Source organism: Taudactylus pleione, unplaced genomic scaffold, assembly GCF_031769625.1.
Source record: "Taudactylus pleione unplaced genomic scaffold, aTauple2 ptg000522l, whole genome shotgun sequence".
NCBI classification, from domain to species: Eukaryota; Metazoa; Chordata; class Amphibia; order Anura; family Myobatrachidae; genus Taudactylus; species Taudactylus pleione.
Window position 1 is genome coordinate 1,261,629 of NW_028284924.1, and position 23,861 is coordinate 1,285,489.

At 45.1% G+C, this 23,861-nt stretch overlaps 1 protein-coding gene across 1 annotated transcript in view; it reads left to right on the forward strand.

Moving 5' to 3' along the window:
• Window positions 1–23,861, forward strand: part of TTC7A (tetratricopeptide repeat domain 7A) — a 472,360-nt gene that overhangs the window by 15,208 nt on the left and 433,291 nt on the right. Inside the window, exons 2-4 of the mRNA XM_088450682.1 lie at window positions 203–366; window positions 4,713–4,881; window positions 19,226–19,356. Of these exons, the coding sequence (XP_088306808.1) occupies window positions 203–366; window positions 4,713–4,881; window positions 19,226–19,356 (464 nt within the window). The remainder of the gene's footprint in view (window positions 1–202; window positions 367–4,712; window positions 4,882–19,225; window positions 19,357–23,861) is intronic.

Genomic DNA, 23,861 nt, shown 5'->3' on the forward strand with positions numbered 1-23,861 from the left:
AGAGGAAATGCTTGTTTATAGATTAACAGCACAAAGTACCTCTTTAACATTTTCTAATTTGCTCAAATCACTTTTTTTTGCTTTTGTTGAACATGGTCCAAGTCGCTGACTGGCGAGTTCGTTGTGACTCCCTGGGATCAGATCCTGCTTTATATGGGAATTTAGTGCTAAGTGACATCTGCCTTAACCCCTGCCTTTCCAGATGACTTCACAAACCTGCTGCTGGCCGAGGCCCTGCTGGAACAGTGCTTGAAGGAGAACGTTGCCAAACTGAAAGCCTCTATTCCATTAATGGAAAGCATGGAGCCAAAACTGCACGAAGCCAAGAATTATCTAACGGGTATTCTAAACAGAGGCAAATTACCGGTAAGTACATTTTGTTAAAAGATGTAAGGCTTTGCTGCTATGATGCTGGGGCGTTGTTGGGGGTGCCTAGTTGCCATGTTCAGTATCATTTCCTCTAATACAAACTTATCCGCAAGCTCACCCAGGAGATGTGTCAGCCTGTTCTGCAAATCTCCTGAGCAGCTACATATGGAGAGGATGACTATTAGGAGTATATTTTCTATTGTGCAGGTTTTTACAAGTGAAGATGTTACCCATAGCAACCAATCAAATTCTAGCTTTTATTTTCTAGAAGGTGCTAGATAAACATTTAGTAGAATCTGATTGGTTGCTATAGGCAGCATCTCTACTTCTAAAAACCTGCACTTTAGCAAATATACCCCTTAGACTTCGTCTGCCCCTTACCACCCTCCCTTTCATGCACCCATTCATTGCCATGCAAAACAACAGTGAACGGCCCTTGCCTCCCAACTTTCTGACCTGTGTCACACAGCTGTCCCATAGGGAGGGTAGGACGCAGACCTCAAAACGGGACTGTCCCTCCCAAAATCATGGTATCGGCGGCAGGTAATGTTTGTTCCAAGTGCCGTACATTTGAATATCACTAATATCTAGTATGCTGACACAATGGTAGTCCTCTTCATACACTGGGCAGGATGTACTAAAGGAAAAATGCGGTAAATTTACCGCATTTCAATATGTACTAAGCCCTGGCCACCCTATTATCGGTGCGGAGGGTAACGGCAGAAAAACCTGGCGTTATCCTATAGAAGCCTATGGACTTCTTACCGCATCCCGCACCCGACGCTTGGCTGCCGCTCTTATCGCAAGAGCTGTCCTTTGCGATACTAATATTAGTATTAGTACATATGCGATTAGTAAGGTTGCGGTGACTGGCGGAATGTTCATCGCAACCTTAGTAAGTTATTAAATTACCAATTATAACAATATTATTTTCCATGATGTACTCTATTCTAGTTAGGTTTTTAAGGGCAGGATGTGCTAAGCCTCTTACCGGGTACACTCCGTGGTTGATTACCACTGTATGTACTTAGAAATTTGCCCTTTGCGATGCTCTAACATAGAGAGACGTCTGGGTTTAACACCCAGTAATCCCTCTAGCGTGGGGCGGCGGGCCGCAGGGTGGAAGTGGGAGGAATCTGGATTGGATCCCTCCCAGGGGAGGCGTCCTGGCCTGATAAGAAGCCCATAGGCTTCTATTGGGTAACGCCACCTGAAGATGGCATTACCCACCTGGACGAAGCGATGCATTCTGGTGCTTTGTACATATGGAAAATGAAGTAAAACCCCTGAAAACAGCATGTTCGGGGGTTTTACCACATTTTTTCACTTTAGTTCATCCCGTCCTAATACTGTAGTGTTACTCTATTCTAGCACCTGCTTATACTGGTAATTTTGAAAGGAAAAGTCACTGAAATATGAGCTATTTAGAACTGTGCCAAAACTGCATTAGCCGGCTGTAAATATTGGACAATTAGTAAATGATTGCCTGCAGATTTATGGGAAGTGAGAGGTTATAATGACTAATGGGGTTATGATGAAATGTGGTTGGTTTACGTTTAGCCTGTTCTCAAACTGCTGCTGCTGAGTTAGAAATGTGATTTGACTATTGTGTATTTAAGATACTTTAAAAGGGTTCACATAAAACTAGAAGTCACGGATGTACTGTCTCTGGGCATGGAATGGTGCCTCTCTCTCTCCTCTCCGCCCCTGGCCAGTCCTGCTGCCTGATATTCCCCAGCTCCTAATTAGGTACAAGTCACGGTACTATCAGTTCAGTGCTGGAATAAGTTCTCACATCCAGCAACAAACTAGATTTATTGCACCAAACACACAGGTTCATAGACACAGGCGTTTATATTGCCTAATATAGGAAAATGAATATAATAGAGACAGTTATCTTCTTGTAAAGGCTGTGAGCAAACCAAGATGGGAATGTGGGCCTTAGCCAGAGGGCCTGATTCAGTAATGATCGCTATTGCAGTTTTGTATGCAGATCGAGCGATTGTTAGTCGTGGCCCATGCGTATAAGCCACACGGCATGTGCGCTGCGATCCCACTGCGACTACGGAGGCACAGAGGGATCAATCGCAGAGTGAGTGACAGGCTGTCAGCGTTTGGGGGTGGTGACGGGGGAGTGGTCGGAAAAATACAGGCGTGCCTGTCCGTTGGATCACCGGTGCTTGGGCGTGCATAAATTAGCCACTGCGATTGCACACGCAGCTTGAGAGGCCTCTGCGTGCTAAGAGACTTGCAGTGTCTGCGGTTGGTCAGACTTGGTGTAAATGCTGCGTGCCTGTGCGTCAATGGTACCGATGTTTATGCAGAAGAGCCAGATTGGACGGATGTGAGATAGCAGCAGTGGGCGTCTTTATGCCGGCTGAGCTTTGGCAAGCATTAGCATATTTTCGCTGCGATCGCTTTAGCGGTCCTCACTGGATCTGGAGTAAGAGCAAAAATGAGTCATTTGCTCTCGGAATAAACCATGTTGCAGTGAAAGGGGTGCAAATGCATAGATTGTTTTGTATACAGAGAAAATATTGGCTGCTTTTGCATGTATCTAACACGTATTGAGCAGCTTTATTTTTTTTTTTCTACACTGAAATTTAGAAGTAAGCTAGGACACAACCTCACGACGAGCAGTTTCTCTGCACAATTTAAATCTGCCCCACCTGAAGTGCAACATGATTGTACCTGTTTAGCTCTTATTCTATTCCTGCTCTCGCTCCTATATGTGAATAAGTCCCTGGGTGCTTACCCTTACCATGCTGTCTGTCATTTTACATTTCCCACATAACCATATCCCCAGCATCTCACACCTCCAGACTGCTGTATTGTACGTGATTAAGAGGCAGGAGTAGATATGTGATACACTCCCTGGCTGGACACACCCCAGCTACACAAACATCTGGGACAGAGGTGTCGTTACACTCAGTAAACACCTTTTGAATGTCCAAGTTGCACTGAAAAATGCTCCTATTTATACAGTATATGGGATAGAGTAGGCTTTCCAATGGGGGGAGCCACACCAAAGGTCTACATTGGGGTTACTTAGGCATTCCAATGGACAAGATTACCAGAGGTCTACATAGAGGTTAGTTAAGCTAACAAGTATGGGAGATCCTACAAAGGTCTACATAGGAGTTACTTAGGCTTGCCAATGTGGGAGCCACAACAAAGGTCTACATAGGAGTTACTTAGGCTTTCCAATGGGGGAGCCACACCAAAGGTCTGCATAGGGGTTACTTAGGCTATCCAATGGGGGAGCCACACCAAAGGTCTACATAGGAGTTACTTAGGCTTTCCAATGGTCAAGATTTACCAGAGTTCCAACAAAGGTCTACATAGGGGTTACTTAGACTTTCCAATGTAGAAGACCCAACAAAGGTCTAACTAGGTGGTCAATTATACTTTTGAATGTAGGAGAACCAGCAAAGGTCTACATAGGGGATTAATTATAATTTAAAATGTGGGATATTTAACCAAGGTCTTTCCAATGGCTTTCCAATTGCTTAGATACACCAAAGGTCTACATAGGGGTTAGTTATACTATCAAGTTGGTTAGCTCTATCAAGGTTTTCATAACTTAGTAGTGCTTTCCAATGGGAGAGGCTCACCAAATATCAACATAGTGGGTTGGTTATACTTTCCAATGGAGAAGCTTTATCTACATAGGTGATTAGTTGTACTCTTCAGTGGGGGATTCCTACCATGGGTTTACATAGGGGGATAGTTTTGGAGCTCCATTAGTGGGGGATAGTTAGATTGGACATACAAGCTAAACCCCATACATCCGATCACCTAACAGAGTGGAGCTGCCGGGCACATTGGTTGACAGGCCCTTTGCCTATGGATACTACCAGACCTACTCTGCCCCCTGTCAGCCAGCAGCCTATGCTCTGCTACTCTCCACCTCATGTTGTGCGCCCCCCCCTACCACCACCACCCTGCTCTGCTACCCTCCACTCCATGCACCACTCAGTAACCACTACCTTGGGGGGGGGTTTGGGGGGGGGGGGAGAGAGAGATATGAGGAAGAGGGGGAGAAATATGGGAGGAAGAAGGGGAGATAGAGATGGGAGGGAGAGATGGAGATGGGGAAGAGAGATACAGCAGGAAGAGGGAAAGAGATACTGAGATGGGAGAATGAATAGAAAGAGAGATGGGAAGGTGGGAGAAGAGGGAAGAGCAAATTCCTTGCAACACCAGGAACAATAGCTGCCGACCTGGACAGCGACAAGTCCAAAATATTAGTATTCTAATTAATCTGGACAACAATAGATAATGATTTTCCTTCATCTTCATAAAATGATTTATGCCCATAATGATGTCTCCATGTCTGCCAGCATCACTACATGACCGAGGCGTTGCTGATCCTGGGGAAGTTGCATTACGTGGAGGGATCTTACCGGGACGCTATCAGTATGTACGCTCGCGCTGGATTCGACAAGATGTCATTGGAGGATGAGCCCATTTATAAGATGCGACTTTTCACTGAAGCTTTTGCTATTAAAGGTAAACAAATGAATGTGATGGTAAATATCTGCATGCTTTGAGAAAGTAATTATTGCCATGTTAAATATATTATCTGTGTATGAACTTAACACTAATATTCGCCGCTGCAAAGCTGGTCTAACAATAGGAAACGGACAAGACCTGATCGCTGTTCCTAGGCCAAATTTCTTTCAGCGAGACTTATTAAAGTGAGTTACTTCAGGGAGAACATCCAGTGAAGCATGAATCCTGCAGACTATAATCTATATCCTGCGGGCAGTAATGTCTGCCCATAAGTCTCACTACCTGTTTAACATGGGGAAAGCCGACTTATAAACTGTCCTAATGTTCTTATAAACATATATCACTTTTCATGGCTGTGTTTAGTTACTATGGAATACATAGCATTTATTTAGACATTTCAGCAATTACAATAACAAGAAGCAGCAACACGGCCACAGCAAATATGTATTATATAAATGGTATAGTGACATCCCCCAGGCTGAGAGAATGTTTTTGGTTTTTAGGGTGGGCGTTATGGGCATTTCCCCTAAATATTCATATTTCACAATTGTCCTTCATTTTTCGGATAGCACGCAGCTGCTAAACTGGGCGACACTATAAATACTGTGGGATTGAAGGGAATATACTATTATTTGTAGGGTTTTCTCGTCATATTATTTTTCTACAAGAGTTCAGACAGTATCAAGGCATCAGTAATGATACAATCCAATTATCTTGCATGGCTACATTAAGTAATATAGTAATAATTTAACTATACTATACCATAATAATGTTTAATAGCACAGTATATTATATAATTGTAACATTATTCTAATAATAATACTCCAACAAAACTTAAGAACAAGCAATGCCACTATTATATATATATATATATATATATATATATATATATATATACACATGTATATATATATATATATATATATATATATATACTTGTATTATTTGTGTGTGTACTTAAACTAATTGCTAAATACGGCCATCATCTGCAGCAGGTTGCTATGTTGGGACATACACTGATGCCTACCCTCCAACATGACCCGTTCCATTAGGTACAAAACACTCTGCTCCTGGACTTCCCACCTAATGTATGATTGCAGTCACCTGTGTTGAACTAGGTAATTGATGACACAGGTATTTCAGCACAGGTGTCTGCAATCATACATTAAGAGGGAAGTCCAGGAGCAGAGCATTTTGTACCTAATGGAACGGATCATGTTGGAGGGTCTGCTGATGGCCTCATTTGCCTACCCTCCAACATGACCCATTCCATTAGGTACAAAATGCTCTGCTCCTGGTCTTCCCACCTGATGTATGATTGCAGTCACCTGTGTTGAACTAGGTAATTGATGAGACAGGTGATTCAGCACAGGTGGCTGCAATCATAAATTAAGAGGGAAGTCCAGGAGCAGAGCGTTTTGTACCTAATGGAACAGGTCACGTTGGAGGGTCTGCATTCATCAGCGAGTGATGTTCTTTTTATCACTCGTTATTATTCTTAAATGGTGCTCCAGCCAATCAGCTCCTTACTGTCATGTGTTAGAAAAATGTCAGTTAGGAGCTGATTGGTTGGAGCACCATTTAAGATTAGTTATGAGTGATAACAAGAATATTACTCGCTGATCAATGAGGGCCTGCATGACAGTGTGGCAGACTTGCTTGGCGGAAATGCACTGTGTGTATTGGTCTATATGCAGGGAGTGTGATTTTACAAGAGCTTAGCTTTTTCTTCATTATTAGATCTCAGAATGACCATTATTATATCCCAGTACGACACGGCCCTGAGGCTGCGTGAGGAGATTTTTTTAATGGAAAGGGGTGGGGTGCAGTACTTTAATCAAATCGAATGTCGGGTAAACTGGGAACAAAGTAGTTTAAAGTCGTGAGGCTTAGTGGCCTGTTACACTGTATGTGTATAATGGAAGCCGCCATTGTGTGCACTGCTGCAATAGTCACAACAATGAAACCTGTCAATGCAATAGATGAGGTGGCCATTTTGTCCACTGAGTCAGTATTCATGAGGAGTCCGCATATCAATCCACTATGAGTTACATCACAGTGGCACAACAGACTGCATTCTCAATATTGATTTAGGACCTGAGTCAGAGCCGGACGCTCTGACCAGAGCGCTCGCTCTGAATCAGGGCCCTTCTCCATTAAAATGGAACGTCCTCCTGGACGCTCGTATAGCTGTGGGTGACCACCCACAGCATATACGAGCGTCCAAAAAGATGGTCGCGATGGTCTTGACCATCGCGACCATCGGACTTGCGACGGAGACCCTGCGGTAGGGTCTCCCTGCCACAAGCCCTGGAGTGATTTTGGCTCTATCAGAGCCAAAATCACTCCCACTGACATCACTAGTGATGTCAGTGGGGCCGGCTTCAGACGGTAGGCGTTCCCATGGGAACACCTCCGTCTAGCAGCCACGCCCCCGGCACGCCCACCAAAGGGGGCGTGCTGTCAATCACCATCGACAGCACGCCCCCTTTGGTGCGAGACCCGGAGCGACAGCTTGGCTGTCACAGTCAGGGTCTCGCGCATGTGCACGACGGAGCTCCATCCATCGTGCGCATGCGCAGTGGGGAACATCGACCCACTTGCGAGTGTACTGCCGCTTGCGAGTGGGTCTGAATGACCCCCTTAGTCCACAAAATGGTTTCCTTCACTGTAATTATCTAGCAGTAACAGTTTAAAATTGCTCAAGCCCAGACTTACCATTGTTCCTTTGTGTTAGAAGATATCTAAAAAACATGTTAAATGAAGTCATTCTCCAGTGTTTTAGCTGCTACGCTACTAGTAAGGTGCATATAACAAACAACTATTATGTTGCTATACATTGACCACAAGCAGTACATAGTTAGTGGTACATAGGTCATTTTTAACTTTTGTTGGAGAAACCCTTTAAGTATTCCATATAATAGAAAGGATATTTATCAAAGCTTGGAGAGAGATCAAGTACCAACCAATCAGCTGCTAACGGTCACCTTAAAGGCTGTGGGGGCGATGTATCAGGTAGCGAAAAGTGGAGAAGTAAACCACTGGAGAAGTTGCCCATAGCAACCAATCAGCTTCAACCTATCATTTTATAGAATGTACTTGATAAATGCAACCTCAAAACTGATTGGCAATACCTTCACTTATCCTGTTTGGAAGTTGCTAAACCTCCCCCATAATGCATCACGTGCGGCAGCATAGCACTCCCTATATGGCATAATATCTCATTACCGTAGCACTTTTTGCAAATATATTACATATGGAATGTGTTACTTAGAAAACAGGGACAATTCTGCACTATTTTCTTCCATGCTTAACCCTATTCTTCTTTCCGTGTCTTTGCTGCTTTGGGGAGTTGTGCCGCTGTGATGTGCAGCTCGTGATCACTACCTATCAGTGGAACTTAGGGGGTCATTCAGACCCGTTCGCGAGCAAAGGACGCTCGCAAACGGGTCGATGTTGCCCCACTGCGCATGCGCACGACGGAGGGAGCTCCGTCGTGCGCATGCGCGAGACCCGGATAGCGACAGCCAAGCTGTCGCTCCGGGTCTCGCACCAAAGGGGGCGTGCTGTCGATGTTGATTGACAGCACGCCCCCTTTGGTGGGCGTGGCTGCTAGACGGAGGTGTTCCCATGGGAACGCCTACCGTCTGAAGCCGGCCCCACTGACATCACTAGTGATGTCAGTGGGAGTGATTTTGGCTCTGATAGAGCCAAAATCACTCCTGGGCTTGCAGCAGCGAGACCCTACCGCAGGGTCTCGTCGCAAGCACGATGGTCGCGATGGTCTTGACCATCGCCACCATCATCATGGACGCTCGCATAAGCTGTGGGTGGTCACCCACAGCTATGCGAGCGTCCAAGAGGCAGCTCCATTTTCAGGTAGGAGGGCCCTGATTCAGAGCGAGCGCTCTGGTCAGAGCGTCCAGCTCTGAATCAGGCCCACTGACATTTGGGGGTAAATTTACGAACCAGTGATTTTCTGTCTATTTCAAAACCGATGGTCATCAACAGGTATTGATGCCGAATTGCAGTCTAAAAAAAACAGGATTTACTGTGCATCGGTTTTACCTGTCCTTTGAAATCTGTGGTCGTTACCTGTCGGATTTCAAACCTTTATACCGCAGCTGATCCAAAGACAGACCTGCCGTCAATCAGCTGTATGAGGTGAAGCACTGCCAAAATCACTCCAGGGCTTGCGGTAGCGAGACCCTACCGCAGGGTCTCCGTCGCAAGCCCGATGGTCGCGATGGTCTTGACCATCGCGACCATCATCATGGACGCTCGCTCGCCCCCTCCTAAAACAGGTAGGAGGGCCCTGATTCAGAGCGAGCGCTCTGGTCAGAGCGTTCAGCTCTGAATCAGGCCCTTAGGCCCTGATTCAGAGCCGGACGCTCTGACAGAGCGCTCGCTCTGAATCAGGGCCGTCCCTCCTCCTTTTTGGAGCGGCCTCCTGGCCGCTCGCATAGCTGTGGGTGACCACCCACAGCTATAGCGAGCGGCCAAAATGATCATCGGGCTTGCGACGAGACCCTTGCGGTAGGGTCTCACTGCCGCAAGCCCTTGAGTGCTTTTGGCTCTATCGGAGCCAAAAGCACTCCCACTGACATCACTAGTGATGTCAGTGGGGCCGGCCCCAGACGGTAGGCGTTCCCATGGGAACGCCTCCGTCTGGGCAGCCACGCCCCGGCACGCCCACCAAAGGGGGCGTGCTGTCAATCACCATCGACAGCACGCCTCCTTTGGTGCGAGACCCATAATGACGGCTTGGCCGTCGTTATTCGGGTCTCGCACATGCGCACGACGGAGCCGCCTCCGTCGTGCGCATGCGCACTTGGGCAACATCGACCCGCTTGCGAGCGCTCAGCGCTCGCGAGCGGGTCTGAATCAGGCCCTTAGATCTTTTGTGAATATCACTGTAATCTTGCTCCTTGTATTGCTCCCTGCTCTCTGCAGCATGCGTGCCCTGAGACTTCTCTCACCAGCAGATCTTAGCGAATGGTATGTAATCACGGGAAGTATTGCATGTTTAAGCATGTCTTATCTAGCAACGCATGAGGCAGTTTCTGTGTAGCTTAAGCTTTATCTAAGGATAGTCAAATAAGACCACACACATTTTAGGGAGATTCCAGATAGCCGTCCTGGTGCCCATGTCCCATATGACCTGTAAAACAAAATAGCAAAGTACCGATTAAAGCAGTTTATGAAACTATCCCTACTTGCATACTGACATGTTACGCCAAGTCTGTCCACTGGGTGGCTGAGGACATTCAGGAGATTGTCACATCTGTGGCAAGTAATGGGCTGTGTTCTGTGTAGTGCTTTAAGGAGATGTTTTCGTAGTGACATGATCCACCATTAGTCTCTTGCATCACTTTGTCCAGCTACTGTTCAGAGCTCAAACAGGGAAAAAATCAGCCTCCCCCACCTCTTATTTTTGTTGATCCCCTTCCAGGTCACGTTGCACGTCATCTGTATGTCATCGAGTCTACTTATAACTCTCTCAAGGGTCCATTTACTCAACTTTCTGCAGTTTCACTTGACTTTTAAATTAAGGCTATTTGCATCATTACCATATAAGTTATTAGTCATTTTCATCTCACTGTACAAAGATCCAACAGTGCATGAGGGTTTGTATGATGGTAGTGGTGTGCCATGAGATCCCTTCTCTACTGCTTATCTGCTTCCTCAAAGTAGATTTTTAAAAATCGGCCTCTGCCTCGTGCCAACCTGTGCTACAGTGTTATCAGTTTTCCCTCACAATATAGCCTGTGATGGATCTCTACCTACTGTGTGAGACTAATAAACTGTAGCATTAAACATGTTTGAGGAGACAGAGAGGCTTATTTAGTGTTGCACGAGGGCCAGTTACATATTTACCCGTATGCCTAGTTACTAGCATCAATGCTTCTGCAATGGCCCCATCCACCCTCTCGCCCTATACATGGTGGTGAGTATACTGATAAGAGACTGTACACAGCACAAATGGTCTTAGAGCACCAGGTGGGGAGATTTGTGTCAGGGATCAGTTTTGCTAAGGCTCTGATAGAAAAATTCTGGGTAGGCAAACTCCTTATCAAGTGCCACCATCCTATCCTATACCTTCAGGTGCCAGGCTCTGGGTAGTAATAGCCCATAGATGTTTGGGGGTCCAAATTAGCTCTGGCATAGGGTTTTCTGAATAGGATTCCCTTTTCCAAGTCTACCCAGAGTTTGGAAGATGGTGGGAGCTTTGCTAAGAGACAGGTTTTGGGAGACTAAACCCTGTGTTTTTTTGAAAGGGTCACCCCTCAAGATGACTTTTACGGTGCACCATTCCCAGAGAATGGCATGATTATAGTGAAGAGAAGCACCCGTCCCTGCCCCCCACAGTGATCAGATGCACCTTCCCTCTGAAAAGTTTCCTGGAGGAGAACATTGTAAAGGAAATGCAGTTATTATGTCAACATGGACAAAATGTTGGATGTCCACGGGTTAGGGCTACAATCGGCTGAAAATTCTATGTCGACATACACAATGCCGGCACGGCAAGTGTCGACATTCTGAATGTTGACATGTTATAGTACACCCTGTTAAAGTTGGCAAGTATGTGATGGGCACAATAATAATAATATTGTATCTCGCTAGTGAGAGGAGCAATGACATCATTGGTAATGGTGATCCCAGGCTGTGGAAGGTAGAGGCAAAAGCGCAGAGTAAAAACTAGGGAGGGGGAACTGAAGCATCTCGGGAGAGTATTTGCCACAGGTGGAGGGTGGTCAGGAGCAGCTTCCCCCCCATGCAACAGCCTCTGGACTTAGAAACAGTACCATCAATGTAAATACAAAGTCTATCATTAAAGAACAAAAATGAATGCAGGCTACTACTTCTTACTTTGGGCCTGATTCAGCAAGGCGCGCAACTGCGAATGCAATAGCGATTACGCACGCAGTTCAACTGCGATAGTACTCTAATCCCTTGTGATCGCTATGCCGTCGCAGTACTACTAAAGGATTCCCACTTTACCTTACCATCCGTAATGTTTAGCAAGACTGCGAAAACATCGGTACCATCGAGTACCATCGCAGCCTTGCGCACTTTTGCACAAGCTCTGACCTTACTCAGAAATTGCTAACTTCATCGGACGCTATCAGGCCTCAGGCTGCGTATGCCATCGCAGTGGATAATTTATATACGCCCCTCCAAACGCACTGGCACGCCTGGGTTTCTCCGACTACCCCCAGTCACCACCCACAAACAGTACTTCCTGTCAATGGGTTTGCTATGGGTTTGCGTAGCCACTGCAATCGCAGTTCCGATCGCAGTGGAACATTTGTGACGTGTGCCCATGTGCAGTGCGTAACAATTGGCCGATTGCGTGCGTATCAGTGCCCGGACTGGCCATCGGGCACTTCTGGCATATGCCAGAAGTGGCCGATGGCCTTAGGACCGGCTCGAAGAGGGGGGGAAGGAAGAGTCCCCCACCCTCCACCTAACGGCTCCGGAATAATTATAATATCACAGAGAAGGAAGGTGTGGAGGCGTGTATAGGCCGGCGGCGGCTGTGCTGGGCCGGGAAGAGACGGGGGTGTGCCGTGAGGCCACCCCCGTGACTCGTGGCATGCCCCCTTGAATTAACCACGCCCCCCTTCACAAGCGAGTGCAGGGCAGACTGCCACGGCCAATATACAGCCCCAGTCCGTCCCTGGTGCGTATTCACAGTTGCTATCCTTGCTGAATCGGGCCCTTTGTTTCTTAGGGGTCTATTTACTAAGCAGTGTTAGGAGACAGAGTGAAAAGTTATTAGAAAGTGATAAGGTGCCAGCCAATCAGCTCCCAACTGTCATTTTTCAAACACAGCCTGTGAGATGACAGTTGGGAGCTGATTGGCTGGCACCTTATCACTGCCTTATCACTTTTCACTCTGTCTCCTAACACTGCTTAGTAAATAGACACCTTAGTTAAGTAAAGTTCCCCTGAATCCCCCTGCCTAATGCCCCTCACAGCATCTGATCAGTATCCTGAGTGTAGGTGACGGATCTGGCTTAATACAGATAATAGTGCCTGATGTATTAGGGGAATGACCTGTCACCGGGATATTTTCTAATGGGTTCATCATGAAATATTTGTGTCCCAATTGCCTTTAAATTGGGCAACATTCCCAAATCCCTGACTAGCCATTGTGTGTATGTTTATTCTCCTCTTCCTCTCACCGTGTATAATAAGAATCACACGTGATGTGTATGAAAAACAAATTGCTGAACAAATGTTAGAATTTAGAATTGCTATCACCAGTGGGAAGTGACTAGAACAATAACAGTTATCAATGTAACCGGATATGTCTTTATTTCTGTAGCAAACACTGTATAAATGTGCAAAAGTGTAATGTACAGTAAATGTTTTGGGCCCCACTTTCAAAAACATCTGTACAGGATGCAGGATTACACAAAAACATTATGTTAGGGCTCATTAGTGAAAGTGGCAATTATATTTTTGACTTCAGCACTAACCTCATAACTAATACAGATGTGTCCACATACATCTATCCTCTGTGCGCTACAAGTCGCGTTACACATAACGCACGAGTGCCGTGAGACTGTAGCGTCGAGCGTCTTTTCGCTCGACTTTTTACCTTCAGATGCGTTTTATTTGCACAGCGATTCGAATAGAACACAGAAGTTGCTTCTGTGTCCTATTCGCATCGCTGTGCGAACAAGTCACATTTGAAGGAAAAACATTGCACAAAAAGACTTTTGGCGTTACCGAGTCACACCACAGCATAGCACTACTAGAAGAATTGTTCTGTATAAAGCTGCATACACACACAACGATTTTGTTACCAACGATTTTATGAACGATTTTATGAACGATTTTATGTCAGATTTTTTAAAGTGTAATGAACGATTTTTTGAACTACAAACGATTTTTGTAACTTCCCTTAATGAAAATCGTTCAGATGGCCAGTCAGAATGAACTACAAACTACAAAACGGAAAGCGCATGAACGATAATCGTTCATTGTTATAACTCAGAAGCTGAACGATTTTTTCAACGATTGATCGATAACGACGTCTAAAGGTTATGCACCTTTAGACATAAATGAGACTGAAAATGTAAAAGTTAGGGGGAGATTTATCAAACCTTCTATAAAGGAGAAGTGGAGGTGGAGCTCATAGCAACCAATCAGATTATAGGTAACATTTATCTACTGCATTCTATACAATGATAGTTAAAATGTTATTGGTTGCTACACCTACTCTTCTCCTCTTTAGAAGGTTTGAGAAATGTCTCCACTTAAAATGAATGAAGAAGACGATATTAAAACATAATCCTACTGATTGTGCCATGCACATTTCATTCTTTAATGGTTGGCAGATTTAAAGAGGGTACAGTAGCCCCAGAAACTGGAACATTCCCCGGAACATTCTGGGAAACTTGGCACGTTTGCACAAAATGAATTGGTTTGCGTGTACGTTTTCTTTGTGGATCACAAATGACCTTTATTGTTTGACTTACATTAAACACAAGACCATTTATTTGTTTGGTTACTATTTTATTGTATTGCCTATTTCCGTCTTTGAAAAATGAGAGTAGCACGTTTTATCCATATACACATAACTTTCCTAAAAATAAATGTCTTAAGTTCACTTAAATAAAATAATAATATTCTGTACCTATAGGTATAATGACACTCATATATCTAGCTTGTATTGGGACAATCTCCCCGTTTTGCTGACGATGGTTCGGAGGATTGGACTAATCCAACATGTTGGGCAATCTCAGTTCCTTGATTGCGACCCGTAAATGGTCGGAGTTGGAGAGATGGGGATATTTCAATATTGAGATATCAGAAAAGTCGACTATATAGTACAGGTTGAGTCTCCCATATCCAAAATGCTTGGGACCAGGAGTATTTTGGATATCGGAATATTCCGTATTTTGGATTAATTGCATACCATATTGAAATGTTTTAGGAATAGGGCCCAAATGTAAACACAGAATGCATTTATGATTCATATACACCTTATACACACAGCCTGCAGATCATTTTATACAATATTTTCAATAATTTTGTGGCTCAAACAAAGTTTGTGTAGATACATGAAATTAATTTATATGTCATATACACCTTATACACACAGCCTATATGTCATTTTATGCTTTATTTTTAATAATGTTATGCCTTAAACAAAGTTTGTGTACATTGAACCATCAAAAATCAAGGGTTTCACTAGCTCAGTCATGCTAAAAATATTCCGTATTTCGGAATATTCCGTATTTCGGAATATTTGGATATGGGATACTCAACCTGTATAGTGCGCAACACCTGCTGCCTCCGGCCTAACACAAAAGGAGGGAAACTCACAAAATCCCAATATATACAAAATGACCAAGAGAGATATTTGTGTATCCGGATGGCGCTGGATATTCAAATATGAAATAAATAGTATGGTACTAAGGGGGTCATTCAGACCCGCTCGCGAGCGGGAGTACGCTCGCAAGCGGGTCGATGTTCCCCACTGCGCATGCGCACGACGGAGGGAGCTCCGTCGTGCGCATGCGCGAGACCCGGGGAGCGACGGGCTTTCCATCGCTCCGGGTCTCGCACCAAAGGGGGCGTGCTGTCGATGTTGATTGACAGCAGGCCCCCTTTGGTGGGCGTGCCGGGGGCGTGCCTGCCAGACGGAGGCGTTCCCATGGGAACGCCTACCGTCTCAAGCCGGCCCCACTGACACCAAAATCACTCCAGGGCTTGCGGCAGCGAGACCCTACCGCAGGGTCTCCATCGCAAGCCCGATGGTCGTGATGGTCAAGACCATCGCGACCATCATCATGGACGCTCGCTATAGCTGTGGGTGGTCACCCACAGCTATACGAGCGTCCAGGAGGCCGCTCCATTTTCATGGAGGAGGGCCCTGATTCAGAGCGAGCGCTCTGGTCAGAGTGTTCAGCTCTGAATCAGGCCCTAAGTACCATACTATTTATTTCATATTTGAATATTCAGCGCCATCCGGATACACAAATATATTTCAATATTGGTCCAGGAGAATGTCAACTCATAGGGCTAGTATTCAATGCCAATAAGATATTGGTACTGGGAATTTTAGAGAAAGAGAGAGAAGTAAAGAAAAGGGGTTGTTCAATAGTGTATTGTACTTTTTATTTGATTTATTGTAAAATAAATTGTCATTTTTTCAATACTGCTTAGTAGTTTATATTGATCACGTAAATGTTAATTAAGCTATACATTTATCAGCACTAGCCATTTCCCTGCTACAAATAGAAACAGCGTACATTAGGAACTGTAAAGTCCCAGCATAAATCCATACAGGCAGAGATGGACAGAATAGTTTGTGGGTGGATGATAATGGAGCCAATTCAACTTTCAGGAGTATTCTGTACCCATAAATCTATATTTTCGATTCCAGGTCCAAGATATGAAAGACCAGAGTGTGTGAAAAAGTCTTATCAGCTGAATTAACATGTGGATATCTTAATTTTTCAACGTGTAATGATCAGAAGTTACCGGTTATTAACCATCTCATACAGTAGATCAGGCACCCATTGACAATAAATGATCAGTAAACAAAGGTGTTCCATATACTCCTTACCAGTGGCGGCTCCAGGGGTGGGGCTGCAGCGCAGTCCAAAATTCAAATAGGGGAGTCACACCAACTGCCAGTGAGTCCCAGCCAATGGTGTTTGGCAGCATTTGAAATGACAGTTGGTGTGACTCCCCTAGTTGAATTTTTGAGCCAACACCTCTGACGCGTTTCGACGAAAACAGTGACTTTTTCAAAGGCGTTAGTGCATTACAACATACTTTGTGCCAGTGTCGTCTTTGATATTTTAAGTTAAGTTTGGCATTGTTTTGTCTATATAAGGGCATAGACACACTTGTCTTTTTTTATGCAAATGTTTCTGTAATTGCGATGGCACAACAATATTACATTAGATGTTTTTGGTGAAATGTGGCCCTTGGTTCTCAGCTACATTTCAATATACCTGGCAGATATGCTACAGGCATGCTCAGCTTTAGTGTAGCATCTTACCCTTAGTGACTAGGCACTACCATTTATTCCAAGCAAGCTTCTGCAGTAATTATGGGACATGGACTTTGGAAGCCGCTCCGATATCCCACTGCCTCTCCACTTCGACCATCAATCAGGATAACAAAATAGTCTAAAGCTGGCCACACACTAGACCAACTTACATCCAACCAGCCAACTAGTTGATTGGTTGGAATGAAAATCTGGTAGATATGAAAGCAAATGACAATCAGCAATTTGCTCCCAAATGCCGGAAAATGGACAAAAACTGTTGTTTGAACAAATTGTTTAGATCAAACATTTAACAAACTTGTCTGACGACCATTTTCATCTGTTTTCTAGCACTTAGAAGCAAATTGCTGATCATCAGTTACTCCCATACGTTACCAGATTTTCATTCCAACCGATCAACTAGTTGGATGAAAGTTGGTCTAGTGTGTGGCCAGCTTTAGTGTCTGCGGCAGTTTGCATTATATTTTTCTATTGAATCATAGTACATTTTCATTCATAAAGTTATCATTGTGCTCAGTAAGACTGAGATTTTTATCAGTTGTTTTTCCCATAGACTGCATGACGCTGTATCTGACTGTTTTACCTTTATGACTGGAGATTGCCTTGGGGAGGTTGCAGTCTGTTGTCATATTGTTATACTTGTATACATATATTATGCCATGATAAATTATACTGACCATTGTGTATTCCCTTTGTGTTTCCTCTAACCAGTGGACCATAATGGATAGGGCAGTGTCATTAATCCACCTTGATTTTGAGGGCAAATACACAATTGCCCAAACTTGAGCAGGAAATTGACAAAAACTCTGGTTAGATTTATGTACTGTGGGCCTGATTCAGACCCGGACGCTATTTGCGTCCGCTCGCTGGCTAAAAGGGGCCGGCCATTTAAATCATTTGCTCGCACTGCGTCGCTTAAAACCGCCCACTAAGTAATAGCGAGCGGCCGCACTATGCGCTCGCACCTGTATAAAGACGCCCCTTTGTCACTCGCTACACACTTCATCTCCGGCAGTTGTAGGATTAATCGGGAACATCGAGAGACATCGGAGCTGCTTGCAGCGCTTGTGGTAGCCTTTTCCCACCACAACATTGCGAGCAGTTCTGGCTAAAATACAACCCAGTCACGTGTGTAATGACGCTACTTTGCTAATTATGCACACCCATTAAACGCCATTCTGACGGTCGGGCACGCCTGCGTTCGCACTCCACACCCCCGTTTTCAAGCACCTTCCCCTGTTACCACCCATAAACGGCACTATCTGTCACTCAAAATAGCGGTCGAACTGCGGGGTAAGGGCGAGCACTTCTCCATCACAATGACTGGTTCGCACACGCGCATTGTGACTCATACGCATGCGCAAATTGTGAAAAATCGCTCGTTGCGAGCGCAGCATAGCGTTCGGGTCTGTATTTCCGACAGTTCAATAGGGCCTGGAAAATGCGGTCCCTTCACAGCATAAGCCATAAACTGCTTTTACTTTGGCAGGAAGCCCAGGTGTCTACAACTTCCTGGCCAAGGCAGCAAATGTTCTTCTAACACTACCCTTGTCCTCAATGGATCAGACAGGGATGCAGTTACTCTTTATTTTGGTAAAACCCAGGTAGTAACTCTTCTTGTATTCCTTATATAACATACTCTAGCTATCTCTGGCTGGATGTACTGATTGACAGCTCACCCCGTTTGGAAGGCGGCCGGGGGGGTGGCAGCCCAAACGGAGGCGTTCCCATGGGAACGCCTGCCATTTGGGGGAGGCCCCACTGATATCACTAGTGATTTCAGTGGAGAGCTTCCGGCTCTGACAGAGCCAGTAGCTCTCCGGGGCTTACGACAAGTGAGACCCTACCCTAGGGTCTCGTCGTAAGCCCCGATGGTTGCGATGGTCTCTGACCATCGCGACCATCACCCTAGCGGTCGTTAGAGCTGTGGGTGTTAGGCTGTGGGTTAACGACCGAAGCAGAGGCGGTTGGTCAGGATGCAAGCGGCCGCCCAGTTTCTGAGCGACCGCTTGCATCCTCCGACCGCCTCTGAATGAGGGCCAATAAGTCATGATAATGCCATCTGCAGATGGCGCTACGTATTACTCTACAGGCGATGAAAATCTCAGGAGTAATCCTTGCTAGATATGTTTGCCCCTTTAGTCTTCTACTAACACTTCCAGGCAGTGCGTCTACCTGACTACCTTGGTGCTAATTTTCTGTGTGAGCTTGTGTGTGTATAAAGGTATTTATGCTGTATAAATAAAATGCTAAATATTACATTCTCTTCTGACATTTGTGCTTTGTGTTATTGTTCTCCTAAAGGTTTATCATTGGAACGTTCTTCTGCCACCATCGCCTCGCATGCGCGCCTGTCGGAAAGGGAAGAAGAAGCGGTTGCTTGCTTTGAAAAGGCCAGTTGGATTGCGCAGGTCTACCTGCAAGAGTTAGAGAAGGTTAGTGACGCGCACGAGCTTTCGGGTAACATTGCAGACAAGTGAGCGTGATGGACTTGGTGTCAGCATGCCAACAAGCCAAGGTTACGGTAAAGAGAAATGGAAGATATTAATTATTGCTACAGGTTGAGTCTCCCATATCCAAAATGCTTGGGACCAGGGGTATTTTGGATATCGGAATATTCCGTATTTTGGAATATTTGCATAACATAATGAAATATCTTAATGGAACTCAAATCTAAACACAGAATGCTTTTATGTTTTATATACACCTTATACACACAGCCTGCAGGTCATTTTATACAATATTTTTAATAATTTTGTGCTTTAAACAAAGTTTGTATACATTAAACCATCAAAAATCAAAGGTTTCATTATCTCAGCAATGCTAAAAATATTCCGTAATTTGGAATATTCCGTATTTCGGAATATTTGGATTTGGGAGACTCAACCTATATTTATGAACTGTTATTGATATAGTGCACACGTACCTTTATAGGGAATATTCCAGTCATTCACATCAGTTCCTGTGGCAGTGGAGCTAACAATCTATATTCCCTATTACCTGGACACACATATACACTAGGGTATATTGTTTATCAAGTTAGGTAACCGATGAGTATGTTTTTGGAGTCTGGGAAGAAACCTTGGGAATAGACTCTCAAGAGCTGCAGTTCAAAGAATAGTTGTCTCTAGGGCCGGATTTAACAATGGAGCGAATGGGACTACCGCCCCAGGCCTCTACCTAAAAATAGGCCCATCATCATGACAGCATGATGATATTTGGCCACCCAGTTGGCCACATGGTCGACCTCCTGCAGCTCAAGACGGAGTGCCACTGAAGCACAGCCAGACGAAGATATGTGGAGCGTTATTTCTGCCACCTGCAGGGCACAGCTTGCTTGGTGTAACGATGTGATTGCTCTCATTTTCCTTCACATGGCATGTGGAGGATCTGATGGGCATTTAAAATTCACATGGGAGGATCTTATGGGGTGCCCTGATGGCATGTGAAGAGCTCTGAGGGGCATTTACGGGGCATGTGCTAAATTACGGAAATACATGTGTTTAAATATATGGGCATGTGGGATAATCTGAGGAGTGTTTAACTCCTTCGCTGCTCAGGGTTTTATCGCCCTTGTGCTGAGGTCATTTTCTCACATTGGCGCTTGTCACATTCAAACATGAACATCAATGAATTTTGTAAGTGGTACCTACACAAAATAAACCTTGGTGGGTTTTTTAGAAGACTTTGGGACAAATTTCATAAGGTGCGAGTTTTAATTAAAAATCCAACTCGCACCTTCTTGCATTTTTTGAAGGTGCGAGTTGGTGCCGGAATTAACGTTTGAGCTCGAGGCTACTACACTATGTGCAGGGCCGCAACTAGGGGGGGGCTAGAGGTGCACGTGCACCGGGTGCCGGAATGCAGGGGGTGAAAAAAGCTGACTCGAGGTGGCTTGGGGGCTGTAGATTCAGAAAACGACCATCCAAAAATGGCCGCCGCCAAAGAGGAGACAAATGCTAGAGGTCCTTACTGACCCTCTAGTGTCTGTCTCCTCCTTGGCGGTGGCCATTTTTGGATGGCCATTTTCAGCAAATTGCATGCGGACTAGCCAAAAATGGCCGCCGCCTAGGAGGAGACAGGTGCTGGAGGACCTACTGGACCTCTAGTGTCTGTCAGGCCAGCGCAATGCACACAGCGTTCCCGGCACCGGGAACGCTGGCGCTGCCGGGAGAAGATGCTGAAAGCTGCATTTTCTCCCGTGAAATCCCCTGGCAACGAGCATAAACCCCCCTAGTAACGAGCATGAAACCCCATGGCAAGAAGCATAAACCCCATGGCAACGAGCATGTAGCCCCTGGCAACGAGCATAAACCCCATGGCAACGAGCATGAAACCCCCTCGCAACGAGCAGGTTATATTAAAGTAATAAGAAGCCTTACTGTGGGGTATAGAATGGTCTCGGGCACATATGTAAGTGGCACTTTAGTAATAGGCATTACAGTGTGTGGCATATTGTGTAATGGGCATTATGGTGTGTGGAATAATGTAAGTCACTATACCAGGGACGTCTGAGTAGTGCACTGCCTTATGGAGGAGCATGGACAAACTTCAGGTACAGAAAGGAAGGGGGTCGAAAAATTGCTATTTTGCACCGGGTGACAGATATCTTCGTTTCAGCCCTGCTATGTGAATGTGTGCGAGTATTTCCTATGTAAACTCACACCATTTAATGCGACTAGCATTAAAAGGTGCAAGTTATACAGAAGCCTTCACAGATCAGTAAGACAAAATGTGTAGGGATCTCCTGTATTTTAAGAACCAGCATTGGGCTATGTAAAGCCTGTGCTGGTTCTAAAAATACAGGAAAAAAAATGCGTAGGGATCCCTTGTATTTTAAGTACCAGCAGTCCTGGATGTGGACAGTCCTGGATGTGGAAATACAGGGGACAAAACGAGTAGGGGTCCCCGGTATTTTACGTAACCAGCACTGGACTCTTTCTAGCAGGGGAATAGTCCTCCGGCCAAAGCATTACGTCTGACCGCTAATCAGCCCAGACCGGGGATACTTGGGGAAGTGGGGACCCCCCGTGGCTATCCCTGGCACCCCTGGTGGGTGCCAGGTTAATAGTGTAAATGTGGTGTAAAAAATTAAAAGTAGAAATATTGTCTTTTGCAATAGAACTACAGGACCCAGCAAGCCTCCCCAGCATGCTGGTACTTGGAGAACCACAAGTAGCAGCATGCGGGGCATTATGGGCTCGCTGGTACCTGTAGTTCTACTGCAAAATAAATAGTTAAAAAATGCACCATAACAGTACAATTTTATTTAAACATACATGTACAATCACATACACACTCACAGTCTCTATCACACATACTCATCTAGTATCCCTGTAGCCATTCATGTCCACTTCTTCATGTACAAATCCAGGGATACCTGAAAAATAAATCCATACTCACCTCTTCCTATGCGGTGATCATGTCCTCTTCATTCGATGTAGGCATCCAGGGGGTTAAAAATAGCAAAAAGAAAAATCCTTATCCATTACGGACAGGAGAAAGGGTATGTTTGCAGGGCATTACTGGCCTACTGGTACCTGTAGTTCTACTGCAAAAGAAATATTCAAAGAAACGGCAAGACACAAACACAACGTGAAAGTAGAATTTTATTTAAACATATATGCACACTCACATACACACTCACTATCACACATACTCACCTAGTATCCCTTTAGCCATTCATGTCCCCTTCTCCATGTACAAATCCACGGATACCTGCAAAAAACAAAATCTATACCTCTTCCTGTGCGTTGATCATGTCCTATTAGTTCCGTGTAGGCATCCAGAGGGTTAAAAATAACAAACCGCAAAGTCGCAATCCAGTACTGACAGGAGGAAGGGTATGTTTACACAGTCATTGCAGGAGCCGCCAGCCAATCAACGGGCGCCTCCGTAGGAGCTGCCCGCTGATTGGATGTGTGTGGTCAGGGTGTCTGTCCCATAGACTTCAATGGTGGGAAATCTCCATTGAAGTCTATGGTGGGATATGCTACATTGTAGCCAATTATTAATATAGACTACAATGGTGGTTAATCTCCATTGAAGTCTATGGTGGGATACGCTACATTGTAGCCAATGATGTAACCACAAGGTTCACATCAATGAACCTTGTGGTTACATAATTGGCTACAATATAGCGATTCGCACCATAGACTTCAATGGAGATTTCCCAGGATTGAAGTCTGTGGGGGAGACACACTGACCGTTCACAGCCACGCAGCGGGCAGCTCCTACGGAGGCGCCCGCTGATTGGCTGGCAGCTCCTGCAATGACTGGGCACACGTGGGTCACAGTCATTCATGTGGAGGAAGGGTATGTGTAAACATACCCTTCCTCCTGTCTATAATGGATCTGGATTTTTATTTTTGCTATATTTTGACCCCCTGGATGCCTACATCGAACGAAGAGGACATGATCAACGCATAGGAAGAGTTGAGTATGAATTTTTTTTTTTCAGGTATCCCTGGATTTCTACAGGGAGAAGTGGACATGAATGGCTACTGGGATACTAGGTGAGTATGTGTGATAGTGAGTGTGTATGTGAGTGTGCATGTACAGTATGTTTAAATAAAATTGTATTGTTGTGGTGCGTTTTTAAAATAGTTATTTTGCAGTAGAACTACAGGTGTCAGCGAGCCCGTAATGCCTCGCATGCTGGTACTTGTGGTTCTCCAAGTACCAGCATGCGGGGGGGGGGGGTGGGGGGCTTGCTGGGGCCTGTAGTTCTATTGCAAAAGACAATATAACCACTTCTAATTTTTACACCACATTTACACTATCAACCCGCCACCCACCCCTACTGTCCCCTGTATTTCCACAACCAGGACCAGTTCAGAACAGCCTGGTGCTGGTTCTTAAAATACAGGCGACCCCTACGCATTGTATCCCCTGTATTTTAGAAACCAGCACAGGCTCTACAGAGTAATGCTTCTTGCAC